Source organism: Podarcis gaigeae (assembly GCF_964106915.1).
Source record: "Podarcis gaigeae genome assembly, chromosome: 2".
Taxonomy (NCBI): domain Eukaryota; kingdom Metazoa; phylum Chordata; class Lepidosauria; order Squamata; family Lacertidae; genus Podarcis; species Podarcis gaigeae.
The window spans coordinates 70,345,852-70,366,228 of NC_139679.1; the positions used below are offsets into that span (position 1 = coordinate 70,345,852).

The 20,377-nt window shown below is 46.5% G+C and overlaps 1 protein-coding gene and 1 long non-coding RNA gene across 6 annotated transcripts; both read right to left on the minus strand.

Moving 5' to 3' along the window:
• Positions 1–237: 237 nt before the first annotated feature.
• Positions 238–20,064, minus strand: SLC34A1 (solute carrier family 34 member 1). 5 transcript variants are annotated; one of them, XM_083727270.1, is made up of 14 exons: positions 19,905–19,969; positions 19,612–19,721; positions 19,293–19,409; positions 18,434–18,628; positions 10,592–10,720; positions 7,883–8,026; positions 7,368–7,479; positions 6,674–6,869; positions 5,908–6,003; positions 4,506–4,608; positions 4,184–4,351; positions 3,744–3,860; positions 3,192–3,316; positions 238–2,183 (listed from the first exon to the last, which is right to left on the minus strand). In XM_083727270.1, exons 3-14 carry the CDS (start codon positions 19,396–19,398, stop codon positions 1,644–1,646), a joined length of 2,031 nt encoding a protein of 676 aa, XP_083583396.1. In that variant the 5' UTR covers positions 19,399–19,409; positions 19,612–19,721; positions 19,905–19,969; the 3' UTR covers positions 238–1,643. The 5 variants fall into 5 exon arrangements, with proteins under 5 accessions (XP_083583396.1, XP_083583395.1, XP_083583397.1 ...); XM_083727269.1 differs by lacking the exon at positions 19,612–19,721 and having other exon boundaries at positions 19,905–20,064; XM_083727271.1 differs by lacking the exons at positions 18,434–18,628; positions 19,293–19,409; positions 19,612–19,721; positions 19,905–19,969 and adding an exon at positions 13,980–14,207.
• LOC310839071 lies at positions 11,902–12,710 on the minus strand. The gene is made up of 2 exons (XR_014561319.1): positions 12,291–12,710; positions 11,902–12,146 (listed from the first exon to the last, which is right to left on the minus strand). It is a non-coding gene; the product is annotated as an uncharacterized lncRNA (long non-coding RNA).
• Positions 20,065–20,377: the final 313 nt, after the last annotated feature.

The following is a 20,377-nucleotide window of genomic DNA, read 5'->3' on the forward strand; positions in this document are numbered from 1 at the left end:
TAGGACTGCAGTTCAAAGGTGCTGCCAGTGCCGGAGACCGCAAAAAGAGAAGGAACCTTGGCTATTCGGTGGTGATATAAGGGTATGTGATGAAGTGGGTAGGTGGCTTAGACTGATTCTGTAGAGGAGAGCACATGGTACGTGTGAAAAAGGAGCATGGGAACATCTAAAGAAGAAAAAATGCAGGTGCCTGGAACAACTCAAATTAGTCTAAAAGACACTCAACCACACAATCAGTTCTGAAACTTCAATGAAAAGAAATTTATTTAGTGAGATATAGAACAATTAGAAGCATTAAAAAAAACCACAGGCATTCCTAATTTATCCTTGTGTGTACATTTTCCTAAGGCAGTATGGGTCAGGTTTCAGAACTCAAAAGAAGCATTTTGATGACAGCCTCAAACAGAGAATTTGCCCACATCACATGCCAGGTTCCTCATCCAAAGCAGCGCTTTCTTAAGTGTTCATATTCTCTTTAACAACACAGGACTTGGTTTTTTTCAAAAATATGTAAGAAATGGTTTCTGTTTTATGTGCAATTTCTTTTTGCTGACTGCTAGCTGTTGATCTGCATTATACAACTTTGCTGTACATTGGGTGAGTTGGGGGGTGTGTGTGTGTGTGACAAAGATAATAGTGCACCAAATTTTGTAAATAATAAACATCAAGCTCTTCCCAATCTGGATTTTTATTTGAACCACGAAACTCTGGTTTGCACTTTGACTGAAAGCAAGAAGTTGTACAACAAAAGATGCATGGAAAGAAGCCCCTTCAAGCCACTTATCTCATCCCATTCCCATCCTACTGAACCTTGATAGTCCACCTAGAAAATTGTTCGGAACTCATCTGCAGATATAAAAGCAATGTGAATGGGGAGGCAGCAATACTTTTCTTTAAACTTCTATACAATTTTTAAAAATTAAAGATGATATTTACTAAAGCAGTGTGAAGAACCCCCGTCATAGAGAGACAAGAGGTCACAAAGAGACTATTGGCACCATATTGTCAGGAAAGGAGGGTGGAGAATGATCTCCAAGCACCGCTACATAATTATGTTTAATATATTGCAAATGTGTGGCACATCCTGAAAAATACTTCACAGGATAATCCCCAGTGCTGCTACAGAAAGAACTTCCCTGCTGTCTCCATGCAGAACATCCCAAGCTTAGACCTTGCTCAACTTCCCAAACCAACTCATGGCAGGGCATCTAATGCACTGCACACAAAACACCCTCACCTTGAGAGACAAACACAGTTGCAAAGGCTGAATTTTGCACTCATGGATGCAAGCCACACACACTGATGTTTAAAGCAACAGTTGAATGCACATTTATAGACACACACACACACACACACACACACACACACACTCAATACCGGGTCATACACAGTGGCAGAAGAATCCACAATGGCTGGAAGACAGGTACACACATGGCAGTCATACAGCTAGAGTCACACATGAAGCCACCAGCACTGCAGCTCAACACACACACACACACACACACACACACACACACACACACACACACACCCTTCCCTACACGGTGGCAGGTACACTTTGTTTTCAGAGGTCAGGTCTACCATTCCTTTTCTGCTGAGCACCACTATCTGCAGGCAGCAATGGGGCTATGTTCCAACACAGGTTACAGGTGGGTAGCATTTTGCACTGCTGGTAAATTTAGTCGGGGAGAGAGCCTCGGTGGTAGTGACAATTGCTTTAAGGAAGTGATTGAGAGACTGGCTTTAATCTGAGGAGATAAATCACTCTGTTCCTCTTGGCTGCTTGAGCGACGACCAGCGCAACATAGTGTGGCCCTAGTGATCAGCTCATCCATGGGTTGCAAGGAGTGCATCCAGTACGGCAGGAAGTCCCAGCTCTGGAGCCACCGGGGCAGTCGGCCGGGACTTCGTGACTGCATGACGTTGACAAAGGCCACACAAGCCAGGAGGCATAGGAAAGGGGCTGCCACGCCCACCAGGACCTGCCATCCTGCCATGGAGAGTCCAAAAACCAGCAATGGCAACAGCAGGAAGCAGGTGAGTAGGTAGAAGACGGCAAACCAGCGGTATTTGGCCGTCTGCTCACCTAGCGCTCTGGCCATCTGAATGGGCAGACGGGTGCAAGGCAAGGGATACCACAGTAAGATTCCAGAGATGTTGAAGAAGAAATGGCAAAGAGCAATCTGAGGAGGGGAAAACAGAAACATAGCAACCATCCTGGAGCAAGACTGAGAAATGATTGCATGCCAGGCTGAAACAGGTAGGGCATGTAAAGAAGATAATCCCGCTTTCCCCATGGGCCACTTCATGTTTTAAGAGCCAGTGTGGTGCAGCGGCCAGAGTGCTGGATTGACATCTGACAGACAAGAGTGGAAATTCACATTCAACCATGAAGGTCAATGGTTGACCTTAGGTTGGCCACAGTCTCTTCAGTCTAACTGACCTCACAGGGTTGTTGTGAGGGTATATGGGGTGGGGGAGAACTACATATGCCACCCTGAGCTCCTTGGAAGAAAGGTGGGATATACAGTATTTTTTGCTCTATAAGACTCACTTTTTCCCCTCCTAAAAAGTAAGGGGAAATGTTTGTGCGTCTTATGGAGTGAACGCAGGCTGCGCAGCTATCCCAGAAGCCAGAACAGCAAGCGGGATTGCTGCTTTCACTACGCAGCGATCCCTCTTGCTGTTCTGGCTTCTGAGATTCAGAATATTTTTTTCTTGTTTTCCTCCTCCAAAAACTAGGTGCGTCTTGTGGTCTGGTGCGTCTTATAGAGTGAAAAATACAGTAAATGTAATACATAATAATAACCCTGGCCCTTCCAAGATCAATGCGGTCATGACAAACTGTTTGTTTGCTTGCTTGCTTGCTTGCTTGCTTGCTTGCTTGCTTGCTTGCTTGCTTCTCTATTCTGCCTTTTTCCCAAACAGAGATTCATTGCATTTGCAGTAAACAGAAATACATAAAAGACCAGATGGGTATTGCTGAAATCAGCTATATTTGACCTGGGATGCGCAAACTGTGCAAGGTGGATTCTGTTTGGCAGCATTTGTGTATATAAATCATGTGTGTGTGTGTGTGTGTGTGTGTGTGTGTGTATACATAACACACACACACACATCCTTTGGCTTGGAAGGTATGCTCTTCTGAAGTAATTCCACCCTAACCAAGTAGGGAGAGGGCATCTGCTCACCTGGAAGGCACTGGCCATCTTGTCTCCTGGACTTGCCAGGGCAGCTAGGATAGCTGTGGTGGTTGTTCCAATGTTGGAACCAAGGGTGAGTGGATAAGCACGTTCCAAGCTAATCAGCTCAAGGCCTGTCCCACAGAAGAAGAAGAAGAAGAAAGAGGAAACCATCAGGAAAACAGCACTTTCTTTCCCCTCAACAGTCACTCAAGATAACAGGCAATGGGGAACATTCCTTTTTAAAGACCTGGCCTTTATGCCACTGCAAGAGCGCCTCGAGACATATTCTGCTATTACTCATGACACCTTCTTCCTGAGGGATTCCAGAGCTAGCTATGCTTCATTAGCTGAAGCTACAGCAACACCTTGGTCTTTCTAAATGCTTATATTGGGTTGGTGATATTCAGGAATCTGAAGACCCACTTCCTCATAAGAGGCTGAGTGGGAGAGACGGGACTTATAGGCTTTATTGTCAGTCTGGCCATTTTAGTTTCCTTTTGTGTAAACACACACATCCCTTCTATCTTGCCCATGGAACCAGAGTAAGTGCTGACTTACCGATAAGTGGCGTGATTGCTGAAGTGAAGACTGAGCTGCTCTGTACAATAAAGGTCATTCCAGCACCAACAAGCATGGCGAAGTAGCCAGCAACCCAGCCAAAAGGGGATGGCAGATCTGCCCAGGAACAAGGAGGAAAGACTGAGATTTTATTGTATTTTTGGCTTTTATGGAAGCCGCCCAGAGTGGCTGGGGAGGCCCAGCCAGATGGGCGGGGTATAAATAATAAATTATTATTATTATTATTATTATTATTATTATTATTATTATTATTATTATTATTATCCACAGATAGCTTCAGCCATGAGAACCCAGTTAGTGAACTTCTGGTGGCCTGGAACCCAGAGAGTCTCCACTAGAATCCACACCCTTTGGCTCACTGCTGGGTATCCACTGAGGGAGCCAGCAGTTCTCTCTGGGCCTGGTTTCAGCCAGCCTACCTGTGTTGATGACCTTCTGGATTGCTTTGGCCACATGGCCTTTGAGCACAGAGTTGAGCATCTTGACCAGCATGATCAGGCAGGTGCACAGCATAATCAGTGAGGCAGCCAGCAGCAGGAGGCCCACAGCCAAGTCTGGCAGAGTGGTGTCCACAAATAGGTGATGGCCTAGGTGAAGGAGCAAGGTGCAGAGAGTGCATTAGGAACAATCCAATTCCTCTTGCCCTAAGTCATGATTCTCCCTTGCCGCCTTCACAGGAACGGCACAGGTACAGCTGCCATTTCTAACAGGGTCCTGCTGCCTGGGGTTGGCAGTTCTTACATTTCTCTTTCACAGCCCTGCTGAGGTTCCCAGCACTGTCCAAGCTGCAGAGGGCACGGGAGCTGCAGTTCAGGAAGCTTCCTCTAGAGCTCAAGGAAGAAATCTGTAGAAAAAGGGAGGGAGGCATCAGCCACATGCAGGCGCTTTGTGGACCTTGGGAAAGAGTCACCCATGCTGAGACAGAAAGGGCCTTGTTGTTCTATAGTTAATATTTGGTGTCTCTGTTTAGCCACTTCAGTTAGCCATCCTAAATTACTTCCTTTGTGCATTCCGACTTATTTCAAGCAGGCAAAAGAATACTAAAATGCTAATTCCAACACCAATCATCCTTCTTTTGTCAGGTTTCCACCACAGTACTTGCCTTATTTCAAAGAGTCTCTAGATAACCCACTAGTAAACAGTGGCATAGCGTGGGGGGTGCAGGGGGGGCCGGGCGCACCGGGCGCAACATCTGGGGGTTAGGGTTAGGGGGCGCAAATCCACGGGTTAGGGGGCGCAAATCCACGGGTTAGGGGGTGCAAATTACTTGCCTTGCCCCGGGTGCTGACAACCCACGCTACGCCACTGCTAGTAAAACCTCTAAATGCTGTCAACCTTGCATCAGTGATCAATTAATCCTCAAAATGGCACTTAATTGTTCATGGCTCTTAATGGATAACAACGCATAATGCTCATTTTAATGCATTGTCTCCCATGCCTGTCCATAATGATTCTATGTGCTTGTGTTAACATCTCACATAAGTCCAGTCTTTTTGGCTAAGCACTGTGACCATAGTCCTTGGGTTGAAGTCTAATCTGGCCTGCTGGTCGGTTTAATCCAGCCCCTGTGGCATTTTATTTTATTTCCTGGGGTAAAATCCTAAAAAAAACCCTCCACAACTTCAATCTTAAAAAAGCTCAACAACTTGGTTGGCCCTCTTTGAATAAAGTTTGGACACCACTGGCTTAAGACAATATGACAAGTCAAATCATGGCTTGTTTCCTGGGGACAGTAGCAGCAGGAGCAGGGGAGAAGTGAAGCTCCTGTGATTTCAGCACTGTGAACCAGCACATTAAACCATGGCTTAATTTTAACGGTGGTTTAATAGGATCTGCGAACCGGGTCAATGTCATCTCTCACACGCTAACATTCCTGCTGTGTTGTCTCCAAAAAGCACAATTGTGCCCTAGGATCTGTGCAACCTTGCTTTCCAACCCTGCACAGAAATGGAAATTGTTCACACTCCGTTCTCCAAAATGCCCCAAAGTGTCTCATTGATCAATTTCTGGACTGTGTAGTTAAATGTTGAGTCGCTGACTTGAAGTCTTCTGCCAGGACCATCAGCACATTCTGATACTCAGCCCCTACTGCTTCTAGCCCTCCCATCGCATCACCCCGGCCACACACACCCTGAACTCTCACCTGTGGAGCTGATGCTTTACACCACACCTTGATCAGACTCTTGTTTTGCAAACTCTCGTCACCTGTAGCAATGCCGGTGATCACTGACTTATCCAGCTGTGGGAACAGGGGGAAAGATAATGGATATGCTGTCAGGGATGGGAGACAGAGAGCCCAAAGTTTCCCGTAAAAGGAAGAGAAGGAGAAGCAGACCCCTGGCATAGAGTGTCTGGAAATTTATGTTCTCTTTAGAAATCCTGGACAAACAGACTAGCAATTTTTATATCAGCTTGAAGCTATGGAATTGAGCTGGGTTCTTAGGGAACTGACTGCAACACCTGCCTGGGCTTCTCCCTGCCAAGGCTGTCCCCATCGCAATATCTTGCACCATAAGAGAATAACATTTCTCCCATTGCATGAGTTGTGACCTGAAGTGAGTAAAGCAGGACTTGCTTGGCTCCCCATTTCCCCTCAATTATTGGCTACCAAATCCCTTTTCCTACTTTGCTTTACAGCATCTTGGACATAGACCCTTTACCAGCAGCCAAATAATTATCTTTCAGTAGCCCCACAATTTATTGAAGGTATGAACTTCACAGAGACCAACAGATCCACAGTCCTTAGATGTAGACAAAGTCCTTAGATGTAGACACTCAACACCTAGAGAAAGAACTGGAAGGTAGAATGGAGGATAAGGACGTGGCCAGGGTCCCAAGCATGGGGAGGTGGCTATTTCTCTTGTGACAAAGCCCAAAGAGACCACGCACGACTTGCCAACAACACACACCTGGATAATAAGGCTAGTGAAGGGCTTTGTGATTACTTTCAGAAGCTCTGGAGCGTCCTGTCCACTGGGGAAGTTGAGAGTTGCCACAGTCACCGTGGTGAGGTAGTGCAGATAGCCACTGGCCACTTCAAGAGGCAGCAAAACCAGCACTGACAACCAGTTGAAGCAGTCATGTAAGGTGGCCCCTGCAAAGGCTCTGAAAGGCAGTAGAGAAGCCATCATTGATGTGAACTGTAGCAGTGCAGGGATGAGAATGATGGGGATGGTCTCAACTGGGCAATGGTCCAAATATCAGATACTTCATGTTACCATTGTGTTGCCAAACAATTTCCCTCTGCATGGCCAAATCTCTCTCCAATTCATCCATCCACTCCATCTCTTTGTCTGTCTACTCGGCCTACCCAGTCAGTCGAAGGTACGGTTACTCCCTTGTTAAGGTGGTCTTGTTCCTCACTGCCCCAGTCAGTTCCTATGGGCCTCAGGAGCTTCAGTCACCGTAAAGTTTCCAAGCGCCTCTGATCCCCTCCTAATTCCTGGTCTTCACCCATCTCTGTCAGCTGCACTACAACTGGCTTTCTCTCTAAAATACCCCATAGATGCAGCCCACACCACTTTTCAACAGCCCCACTGGTTGCTCCCGTTGCATGCCCACCACAACACTCACCACAACACTCATGCCCACCACAACACTCACCTCTTCAATTCATCTCTGTCACCGGACTGCATCAGTGCCACAATGGTGTTGGTGACTGAAGTGCCAATGTTGGAACCCATGATGATGGGGATGGCGGAACGTACCTCCAGCACTAGGAAGGAAAGGGCAAGGGCAGTGCCTTCTGGGTACTCTGACTCCGTACCCCATCTGGGGCACTAGAAACAGAGTGAGGCTTCAAGCAAACAACCTCTCTATGGTGCCCCAACATGTGCTGTCTTCTTCTCCCTTCCTCCTCAGCCCTGCACACATCCCATTCAGATTTCATCCGTCTCCCACTCCCAGCCAAATTCAAAGATACCTTGTGATAACAGCAAAGTATGAAAATGCTGCCAAGGCAAATTGATGGCTACAGTGATGCCAGTAGACATACAAGAATCAAATGAGGGAACGGAGTAGCGGGGAGCATGCAACCTAATTTCTCCTGCACCCACATGAAGCCACACCTCCAGAAACATCCCCTCCCTTCTACATTGATGTTTGCCAGAATGACTCACGCCCCGAGGAGACCATGCTGACGATGATGGAGCTGGAGGTGCTGGAGCTCTGAACCAGGACGGTGACCAGGATTCCCACCACAAGCCCTGCCACTGGGTTGGAGAGGATGGCGTTGTCATTGATAATGTCCCCGGCTACTTTACCTATGGGGCAGAAGACAGAAGTCTCTGTGTGAGCACTTGATAAGACCCAAATGTTTCCACATTTGCTCACAAATTGGGGAAGGGATTTCTAGCAGCAACAAGCTGGCTGGAATTGAAATCCTTAAGCAAGTTCCTCCTCCTCAGCATTCTTCCACTCCCAACTTTAGCTGCTTTTCACTAAGGAATGAAACATGTAAGTGGAAGGTTGTTTATGCTTCTCTAGATTGACCATGAATGGGAACCTTTTGCAGACCAAGGGCCACATTCCCTTGTGGGGGACCTTCCAGAGGCCACACACCAGTGGTTGGTGGGGCCAGAGGCCAAAGTGGGTAGAGCAGTGGATGTGACTCTTGACTTTGTACAGTTGGTTACATAGCAGCCACGCAAAAGTAAGAGCTTTCTGCCTGCTCCACACATCTTTCTCCATTCTCCACCCAGGCAAGCAGTGCCTCACCAACTTAAGTCTGCCCCTCAGCCAGCCCCCGCCTGCCTGCCTTCTTGATTACATCCAGCCAGGGGGTGCCCTTGACTGTCAGTTGCCTCCTCCTTTGTCCCAGTGTTGCCCTTGCATAATTCAGCAGGGAGGAGGAGGGGGGGCAAAAGTAGCATTAGTTGCTCCACCAGTCGTTGGCTTAGGCTCCACCTACCGTTGGCCACCCAGCCTTCCACCCTATGAGTCCACATGGGTCCCCCTCCCTGCAACTGAATGGGATACAAATGTAACCTGATTCAAAACCAGATTTCTACTCCCCCATGCCCAGCCCTGCCAACAGCATAGATAGGAAGGCAAGCACAAAGGAGCCAACTATAGAGAGCCAGTGAAATGAGGTAGTGGAAAGGAGAATATGATGCTATCCAGTAGTAATTGGTAGCAGGTCCCTGATATAGAAGGAAACCTAAGTGACTTTATTAGAAGGCCAAGCAAGATAACCCTTCTCAAGAGACAGAGGGCCTCTCCTGTGAAATGCAAATTGATCAAGAACAAGGGATAACAGGACCCAAAAATCAGGAAGAAGTAGAGATATGGGAGGCACAAGCAGGAGCTGTGCAGAGAACAAAAGCCATGCTTGGTTATTGGAGGCCTCTTGCAATAGAATTAGCCTCCTCAGTCACCTATGGACACACTGTTAAGACCATATTCATGGAAGACAATCTTACTTGGCTACGAGTGATCGCCAAAGAAGAAGAGAATGCAGTACAAGGATAATGAGATATTGCGCTGCCCCTGATAGACTCTGAACTGAGAACACAAAGTGGTACGACAATACATTTCAGGACTAAGAAGTGGGGTTGACTGTTGGAAAAAACCCTGGGGTGCCCCTGCAGCCCCCAAACTTTGAGCGTTCCTACGGTATGTGCAGCTCTGGAAAAGGCATTCCCCTTCTTCTCCAGTGCGCTTCAGCGACATACATCAACTGATATATGCACACTAATCTTCTAGCGTAACACAGCAAGAAGAACAAGACATTGTAGAGCTAATCTATGTATTTATTTACACGCTACATACCAACAAAAGAATCATTGCATGCTTTCCAGCTCAGAGGGAACAGACAGAACAAAAGCAAAAGTACAGTGTAACAGTACACATAGCAGAAGAAATAAGACTGTCTTCCGTTCCCACACTCTTCCCAGACAGGCATGTGAATTACACCAGTAACATCTGCAGCATTGGAGGCATGAAATACTAACATTGACAAGTAGGGCCTACAAAGCAAGACAGAATTTTCCTTGAGCCACTTACAAAATGTAGCAGATGTACCTACCACAATTTAAATGCAGCTTGTAAAGCAGCAAGACAAAGCAAACCAGAAATGCTTCCTATTTGGATGAGTCATTTTCTAGTTGCGCTAGAAAACTAAATACATGTTCCAAGCAAAATGGCTTGTTTTTGAAAGAGATTCTGAGGATTCTGGACTCCCCATCAAGAAAAGCACATCTGGATGTAGGGGTCCAGAATTGGCAATCTTTAGCCATGGGAGCAATGAGAAAACAGTTCTCCCTCTCCATGCTGTTGACCTCAGGCTCTTTTGCAATAGCCTGGATTCAGCAGGACCTACTCCAGTTCCAGAGAAAGGCAGGAAGTGGAAGCAATAAGACCAAAGGGAAGGGGATCAAGCAGCTTCATTCCCATGGACCCTGTTATGTACTGAGTCAAATAGGATCCAAACTGCAGCAGTCTGATTGGTCCTAGAACAACAGGATCCAAAAGGCAGCAGTCTGATTGGTCCTAGAACAATAGGATTCAGAATGCAGCAGTCTGATTGGTCCTAGAACAATGCAGCAGTATGATTGGTTGGCAGGAACCACCCAATCATGCTCCAGATTGAAGTGAATCCACAACCTGATTGGCTTACAGTAGAATTCCGGAATTAGCCAATCATGTGCAGCCCATTGTGTAAATAATGTATATAAAGCAGATACTTTGAGGGAACTTTCTTTTCATTCCTCCTCACCACTATGAGCTGAATAAAGAGCATGAAATCACTTTGCGACTCTGAGTATATTTCAGACCCTATAGAGAAAGGGAGGGAGGAAGGGGAGACAGGCATACATTGTGACCCTCACCTCCTGCCAACTGGAAAGCAGAGCTCAGCAGATCAAGGGAGCACACAAACAGGTACAAAAAGCCAAACATCAGAGGCACCTTGAGAATGGAGATGAGGATGGATTTGGTCTTTGCCCATCTTCCAAGCGCTGCAATGGAACAATAGAGATTATCTTGGTCATTTGAAGCCTCTCAAGTCCCCTGCACCCACCAATTATTCCCTTGTTTCCCCACACTTAGGGCTTCTCCATACTTCCTCTTGTCCAGCTCCTTTCGCCTGGGGGAAACCACTCTTTAACACTCCATCAGAGCAAAGGGCGATTTAGGTATTCCCCGGATTGCCATTTGTTCTGATATATCGCTAAAGAGTGAGTTTTTTCTTGGAAAGGAGAAGGGCACAGGAAACCCGCTCGGACACATGCTTTCTAGGCACAAGATAAACAGAAGTGTGGGTGAGACTTGAGCTTCCACTGAAGATTGCCAATTGCTCCGATTCACCGGAAAAATGTGAGTTTTCCCAGGGAAAGTGTCGAGGGGGAAAGAAAAGCCAAACACATGGACATGGAGATATAAATTCCGGATCTGAGCCTGGAAAACATGGCGCAACAGGAAGTCTGGATGAGCCCTGAATCTCTGCAGGGAGATTTTTTTCAGTCCCTGTAACCAGAATACAAAAAAAAAACACACGAGGAAAGGTACAAAGCAAAAGCACAAAATGACCACCAGGTCAGCTTGTGTCCCAGTCTGCACTAAGAGGGAGGTGGAGGAGAGGCATCATTTAGTCAGACTGGCATTCCAGTTCTAAAAACAAACCCATTTCATTTCAACTCCAGTGTGGGTTGCTTAGTAACAGTAAGGAACCTGCCAATCATCTTTCTATAAATGCTGAGTGCTTCGCAGCAGGGAAATGGACAGAAGTGGGAACTGCAATCCTTCAGGCACCCACGCAGCCAGCATGGGCAACTGAGAACAATGCAAAGGAAGTGCGTCCTAACACAACATGAGCACCTTAACTCTGACCGAAGGGCAGTGTGAGAGAGATGGGGGTCAGCAAACGTTTGAGCTAGTTTGCACAATCCTATGCCTCAGCTGTTTCTCTCAAGGGAAACTTCTCTGTGGGAAATGTTCTCTCTCAATATTTATCAGCTGGAAACAGATTGTGTGTCGTTGTCACTGTTACACAGCCTTGATGTCTCACATCAAGTCTAACAAGCAGGGAATCATTACTGATTCATGATGAAGTTGTATCTACGGCTTTGCACACAATACCCTTCAGGCATTCTGACCCTGGTTTTGACTTTTACAAATGCTCACATCTTCTGTTTATTTTGGGTTTAATGATGAATGTTAGGATATTCGTTAGGCCAGAGTTAAGGGTGATGGTGAAAGTCCTTATCAGCTTGATTAAGATAACAGACATAACGGTAGCTAGTTGAACTTATTTATTTCCTCAGCTGCATCCTATAATATGCAACCCTATTGTACGCCAGTTTACTCAGAAGTGACTCACTGACTTCAGTGGGACATGCTCCGAATTAAAATTGCTTTCTTGAAACAGGGATGGAGAAGTTGTGGCTATCTAGATCAGTGTTTCCCAACCTTGTGCCTCCAGATGTTTTTGGCCTACAACTCCCATCATCCCTGACCACTGGTCTTGCTAGCTAGGGATGATGGGAGTTGTAGGCCAAAAACATCTGGAGGCACAAGGTTGGGAAACACTGATCTAGATGTTGTTTGACTACAACTCCCATAATCCCTGTGACTATTAGCCGTGCTGTTTGGTACTGATGGGAGTTGAGAGTCCAACAGCATTTAGAAGGCCACAGAATCCCATCACTGTCTTAAAAGAAGTAATAGTCAACATCAAAGTATTGACTCATTGCACACACTGTGTTATCTAGCAGGTTGGAACGACCCACAGATTTTATAATTTGAAATGAAAGTTCACACACATAAGCAGTTGGCAGTTTGGTCATACTGGCTGAGGAAAAAAGCTTAAGACTTAACATACAGTACATGGAGGAACAGTATGTGATTGTGAAAATGTCCCCCACTGCTTTGTTTGTATCTAGGGAGTTTCTCAGATATTCTGTGCTATTTTTTGTTCTTGCACAAGCATAGCTCAGTCTCACTTCTCCTGATACTAGAAGACAAAAAATCAAGTTGTGTCCACATTTCTAATTATATAGTAATTAAATGCTAAATAGCCAATGAGCTACGAGGTAAACTGCAACAGCAAGATGCTATTATAAGGGAAGCTGAAGTATTGGGGAAAGGAGGCAACTGGGCTAGTTCCTAGAAACAGGGTTGGGGAACCTGTGGCTCTTCAAAGGTTGCTCCCATCATCCCTGACTATTGACAATGCCAGCTGAGACTGGTGGGAATTGAAATCCAACAACATCTTAGAGGACCACAAGTTCTCCATCCCTGCCCTAGAATCATGCTTTAAACTGGCCATGTAAGTAATGATAATTTCACCAGCAGCTGTGGATGAAGCTTATGCCAGGTATTCAGCCAGTACCAGCAGTACCAGTATACCAAGGCACAAGATGGCTGAGCTAGATACAAAATGGGAGGATGGGGGGGGGGTGACACTCCTCTACTTATGTTCTAAAATATCTGATGGCTAAAGCTGGGAAGGAGCTAGAAGAGACAGCAAATGCAGGGCTGGGTCAGCAAAGCTGGGCGAGAAGCTGTTGCAGCAGCAATCCATAGGCAGAAACTGAGACCCCAGCTGCCCCACCTTCTTCCACCACCTTGATCCAGAGCATGTGCTAGTGACTAGTCTTTGTCTCCTCCTCTACCCAAGCCTTGAGGGAAGCGAGGCCTTAGGCTTCCAAATGAGCTCTGGGCTTATCATTATTTCTGCTCTGGCAGTACTGGAACTGATGGTAGAAGGGCCAGAAATCAAGGATGGGTGAGTCACTGGTCCCTTGGTATCACAACTTTCTGGGGGAAGGGGCTTATTTGGGGTGGTAGCCTTAGGCTGTTCCTCGAAGAAAATTAAGCCCCTCTGTGAACACAGTTGTATCTTTGGGCTATGGTTTATGGTCACCCTAATCCTGAAAAACCTGGTACAGAGTGGCTGGGGCAACCCAGCCAGATGGGTGGATTACAAATAATCAAATTATTATTACAGGTAACAATTTTGCCCAAGTAGCATAGTATGCCTAGCCCACCAGAAATGGTCACTGCCCTCTTGCCCAAGGGTAGGGCTGGGGAACCGGAGGCCCTCCCGATATTGGGAACCTCCCATCAGCCCCAGCCAGCAAGACCCATAGTCAGGGAATAGGTGGAACTGTAGTCCAAGTGTCTCTGGACGGCCACAAGTTCCCTGTGTCTGCCCATGGATGTGGCTCTCCCCCTGGCCCAAGGCCTCAGCTCCAGAACAGAACCTGTTTACAGCACCCTCCTCCTGCGCTGCCGGTCTGCACGTTAGTTCCCATGTCAGGAGCCACCAGGGAGGGCTCCTTGGCGGTCTCCTCCCCGTCCTCTCTTCAGAAAGGCCCCTGGCAGACATGGCAGGAGTGCTGCTTCCATGTCACATGACACCCGGGCCCTCTCTCTGACAGGAAGACGTGGCACGGTCTCCATAGCAACTTGCCACGCCTCCCTCCCACTGCAACTTGCCTGGTACCACTGAGGTGATGGCTGCAGTTCTGGTTATACATAAATGGGAGGACCTCCTCTTTGAAGCTTTGTCTGTTAAGGACAGGGCCCTGTGGTCAGGGTGAACACACAGAATCCAAGATGCAACCCATTTATTGAAAAAGGATGTAAACAAGACTTCTTTTTTTCTGCCTGTTGTTTGAAACTCAAAGCATAATGGTGGCTACCACACTTGGGCTCTTGAGTGCTGTTGAGGCACTGCTTTTCTGCACTTCACTACAAGGGAAATTAAAAGGGAGGTGCGCACAAGCACTTATTACAGCTCTATATTACTCATTGGTGCCGTATCTTATGGCCAAGAGACCTTCTTATAATGTTTACTCACAGCTAATTCCCGTTCAGCAGAGATTGCCACTACTGTTAATTAAAAGTTTGCTGCTTGTGTAGAGTCAGCCCGTTTTATTGCTAGAGGTGTGGATTAGCAACAAATACTTTGTTTATTGCCCCTTGAATAGTTTCTCTTAATTGCCTCAATATCAGTTTCTGTACCTGGGGACTAATGAGGGAGGCTTTGATTACTGATTTCTCCATTATTTTTTTAGAGAAATAGCACTGTTTCACAACAGAAAATTTAAATTGAAAAAGGTATTAATAATTTAAGCCTTCTTTCTACCCTCTACCTCAGGAATGTAGGGTAGTATTGGGGCAATTAAGATAAGCAAGAAAAAAAAAAGGATATTCATTGCTGAGAGCTTTACCGGGTACACCTGGAATTAATAATTCATGCTGAGCCTGTCAACAGGAAGTGTTCAGTTAAATTTATCCCTAAAAAGCTCTAGACAGACTGATGCGTAATAATAATAATAATAATAATAATAATAATAATAAGTAGTAGTAGTAGTAGTAGTAGTAGTAGTAGTAGTAGTAGCAAAAACAAATCAAGTGAGAAACACTGGAATGCAATGAGCTGACAATTTCACCATCTGGATACTTCATAAAAACTGAGTGACTGGACAGCAATGCTGGAAAAAGCTAGTGTGGAAGCAACCAAACCAGTAATCTTCTGCAAAACAGCAACAGTGCACGCCAGAGATGGAGAGACCTGCAGGTATTATAGGACTCCAGTTTTCATCAGTCAGCATGGCCAGTGGTCAGGGATGATGGGTGTTGTAGTCCAAAGCATGGGAAAGAACACAACTTATCCATCCCTGCTGTACAAGGTGCATCGTCTTCTTCATTGTTGTCTTCTTCATGTCCAACATTTATATTCCACCTATCTTCCACCATGGCATCATGGCCACCCAAGGTGGCTCCCAGGCAGCCACATCTCTAGGTACCGGTACTAACCAGACCTAGATCTGCTTAGCATCAGTAAGGTGGTGACCTCATGTGAGGCAGGTGCTGGGTGAAACATCTGCCTGAGACTCTTTGAAAGCTATCGCAGGTAAGAGTAGAGTCCACTGGAGTTCAAGTGGTGGTCAGGACCCACTAGTACAATATGGGTCACAACAGGAGCACTAGCACCATGTAAATTCTTGTTTGGGTTAAAAGTGGGTCCTGGATCTGAAAAGTTGAAGATACCTAAACAGAGAAACAGTCTGATCTGGTATAAGGAAGATTCCCATATTTCTATATTCTGACCAGGCAGTGAAGACTAAGTGAAAGATCATGGAAACGCAAGGAAGAATGTGGCTGTGGCTTATCGGGAGGGGTTCACAAAGTTCCCTTTGTGAATGCACAAGCATCCTGCAGCTCACCCTGAAAGCAAATGTTTGCAACAGGTCAAACTTTTTGTGAACTTCTAGTGAAGCCTAGGGAGCAGCAGTCACTGCCCTTGCCCCGAGGTCAATTTCTGGTATCTTGAGCAGGGCAAGGGAGCTGCAGCAGTAGCTCACAGGATCAAAGCACATGGAACTCATTCCCCCTCAATCCTGCACACAAGCATTTATGCAGGGACATTCAGTTTTGCCAGCGCCCTTACTTGAACGCACGCAACAGCCCTCATTCCCTTTTCACAGACTTCTTAAACATTGTGGGTTTAGCAACAATGGACTTTGCAAAGGCAGCTGGGCAATTATCTGTGCTTGTAAGATGGGTTCACTTACACTGCATACGTGCAGCAAAAAAGAATGCCTTTGAACATTTGTAGCAAAAGGAATAATTAAAATTCAATCAATGACAAAATAGCAAGGCACTGCCGTAGGGAAGCCATGCTGGTGATTGTCTATAATGTGTGTTCTACATAAGTACTCTCATGCTGGATTTGCATTGTGGAGGAGGACGCAGCATCTAAAGCACTTTTAAGGTTATGGAATGGCAGAGGCATGGGCGGAAAGAGCTGTTGCCAATGATGTTATAGGCAGCATTCAACAGGAACCCATGTTATTTGTGCAACAGCTACAAACACTTTACATATAGCAGTGCCATTAGCCAACCGTAGGGTTGTCCAGGAAAACCAGGACATGTCCTCTTTTGGGGGGGGGGGCAACATGCCCATCTGGGCAGATTTTTACATTTTAAAGGAAATGTCTGGGTTTGGGAGGGTATTTGGGGGTTGGGGGGGCATGTGCATGCCCGGGAAGGCACTGTGCCTGGAAGTCAAAGTGCCACAGTGGAGCGAGGGCATAGCAGCAAAGATAAGCTCAGAGCTGGGGTCCTGCCTCCACTTGGGCTGGCAGCAGCTTGGGCTTGGGCTGCTCTGCAATCTGTGGCCGCTGCCAGCCTGAGCCAGAGAAAGAGGTGTGTGGGTGCAGCAGCAGCCCTGTGCACCTCTTTCCACGGCTTGGGCTGGCAGCAGCTCTTTTTTGCTCTTCAAGATATGGCAACCCTAGCGTACGGAGACTGTAGCTGTGGGGACAGGGGACCCTCTATGTGAAACAATTCTGCTTGAATCTCAGGATAACGTCATATCACACTGCAACAATACTAGCTTGAAGGAAGAGATCTGGATCCCGCCCAATAAATCAGAATACATTCGCTGAATAACAGAACATTGTTTGACGAGGCCCTTAATTTCTCCCTAGGAAAACAAACCTTTCCCCTCCACCCCACCTTCACTACCACATACTGGATTTAGAGAGGTTCCCCATGATGGAATTTGATAGCTACCCTTGAGCTAGTTCAGAAGTTAACATGGTGACCTCTGGATGTTGCTGGACTTCAGTTCCCATCACCTCTGATGGCCGGGGCTGATGAGAGCTGGAGTCCAACAATATCTGGAGGGTGCTATGTTTGCTACCCCTGATCTAGTTGATACCTTCTTGGAAAGATACAGTGGTACCACGGGTTAAGAACTTAATTCATTCTGGAGGTCCGTTCTTAACCTGAAACTGTTCTTAACCTGAAGCACCACTTTAGCTAATGGGACCTCCCACTGCTGCCGCTGCACGATTTCTGTTCTCATCCTGAAGCAAAGTTCTTAACCCGAGGTACTATTTCTGGGTTAGCAGAGTCTGTAACCTGAAGTGTCTGTAACCCGAGGTACCACTGTACATGGAGACGTTGTGACTTTCGCAATCCTGACTTTGCATCTCAGTGCCCTTTGGCAACTTGGCTAGCTCTCCTCTTTTGTACTATTTCTCAGATGTGCCCTGCTGGAGCATGCCCTCCAGGTAGATAAAAGGGCAGGGATAGCTTTTGGACCACCTCTGCCTATGTGAACTCACCCAGGTTATGAGATATGCAGATACTCACAGGGCCTTAGTAATGGTGGAATCGTAGTTGTGGAATACACTGCTTGGGGAGGTCTGCCATGCTTCCTCTTAATTTCTACCTCCTTTATGCTGTCTTCTTTGGTTTGAATGTTAACAGGATGTAACGTTATACAGAATACATTTTGTATTTAATCAGTTTTACTCCTTGTAAACTGCTTTGGAAAAAAGGTTGTTTTTTAAAATTGGGCATACATGTTTAAAACAAGGTTGGGGAACCCTTGGCCCTCCAGCTGGTGTTGTACTCTGAATCCCAACAGCTTCAGCCAAGATGAACCACCCTGAGACCTCCAGATATATGGCTGTATCTAAATTCAATTTTAAAAATATAAAAAAATAAATAAGATGGCCAACAATCATGGGTGATGTGAGATGTTTTGGGATTTTTACAATTATTTTTGCAAATATAGGGAGTTGTAGTTTTACAACATCTGGAGGGCCCCATGTTCCCTACTTACAATAATAAATAAACAGACTGAATAATGGAGGGAGCTCCAGTACAGCTGCTTATGTCTAGCAGGGCCCTGTGCGTATTTCTCTTACCTGGTTTCTGCCCTTCATCCAAGCCTGCGTGGGGGCCCTTCCATGGCTTGGAGGAATGAGTGTCCAGTTCATACTTCTCCATGGTTTCAGACAACTTCCCAGGAGAACCTGGGCAAAGGTACTCATGGTCCAGATGACTCACAGTACTGACTGTGGGGAACAGATATGCTCTAGGGTCAGGGATCCTCTGTAGAGCTATGGAGAAAGATGTGGATTACTAACTTGTGTCCCAAGTCAGGATATCCTGTTGTGAGTAAAGCAGTTCACAGAGAAACTAGTAGCATCTCTGGAGACTATCCTTGGAACTAATCAACGAAAAAGGATCCAGCAGAAAGAAATCCTGCTGCACCATCCCATGATAGGCCAGCATCTCCCCCCCCCCCAAAGGCCATCTTCAGTGCCATATTTAAGTGCTCCAATACCTCCCCAGGAAAATGTAATACCCAAAGTAACAGACTATCCTAGTGTCCTCCAGATTTTGTAGGATTGTAACTCTCATTACCCCTGACCACTGGCCATGTTGACCGGGGTGGTTGGGAGTTTGAGTCTAACAAATATCTGGAGGACACAAGGTTGTGGAAGTACCATATTTATCCCTTCCCACAGGTGAGCTGCTGTCGTCCTTGCACCTGCTGTGGCTTCTGCCTGGAGTCCTTTTGTTTTAGCAATAAGTAGACTAGACACAGCTCTATTTGAGAGCTAACTGTACAGAAAACAAGCAAACCCCCAGTACTTCTAGAAGAGAGAGGGAAGACAAGAAGAAGGCAGAGTGAATAAGAGGGTGAATAAGAGGTCAGGCTCATCAAGTGTGCTGTACAATGAACAGTCAGGTGCAGGAGTCGGCCACCGTGCTAAGTACCTTGGGGGCTGGGGCAGTAGGAATACGGTGGGGCCCGCAAGACCCTTCCTCCTCCTGTAGGTCGGCGGCATTGGACTGGACTCTCTCTTCCATAAGGTAACATCATTGCCTGCCAATCTGAACAGACATAGGTCATAAACAAGGGTCTTGCTTGCAAGTAAGTGCCAGCTGCTTCACCCACATGCAGCAAGAAGGCATGGCTCTTGATCAAATAGGTCCGTCCCCCCCAGGGGCCCAGAATACTCTTGCAATCATTTGCATAGCATTTGCTTCAGGCTAGTTCCATATACTTTCAAGGCTAACAGAAAAGAGTCCCTACCTGAGGTTTCAGCAGTTTGAGAGAGAAACCACACTATCCAAAAGGTCAGATGGGTTCAGCCTGGTATGGATATAACTAGTGAAGTCCTGCCTGGCATTGTGCTGGTCATCCTATGAGACATTCTGGGTTTCAGTGTATCAGAGGGCCAAGAGCCTGTTTTAGAGTGGCTTGAATTCAGCTGCCAAATCCATGCCTGGTGAAGGAGCCCTTCTTGGTTGGCTGGTTGTCCCAGGTTGCCTCAGCCTCGGTCCCTTAGTGCTTCCCTAGACTCTTGTCCCTACTTGTTCCCTTACCTGCTTCAGGTAGGCCACCCAGGGCTCAAGGTCACTCCCAACATCCACACTTCCCTCGAAGGCAAAATGGCTGGTGAAACACAAGGTGTCCTTTATACACGGGATAGGAGCAAAGTCTAAAGAGTCTTGTGCTGCCCCTCAGAGCCATCCCGCACTCCCCTCCTCCTCAGAAATTCCTTTAGTTAATTGCTAACTTCTGCATCAGCCTGTGTTGTGGAACAAGACGACTTGTGCTGTGTTTAAGAGACATGGATACAAGCAGACTCTAGGGCTGCCCTAGATGCTAACCTGCTCCTGGCCCCATTGTGGACACACGATGATGGCATGCCTCCCATGCTGGGATCTCAAAGTGACATTCAGTCACAGCTTCTCAAGAAAAATCACATCATCCTTTTATATTGGAAAATGTTCCCAGGGCAGGTAGCACTAGTAGTTTCATATTCAGTTGGGATCTAGAAACCAACACCACCATT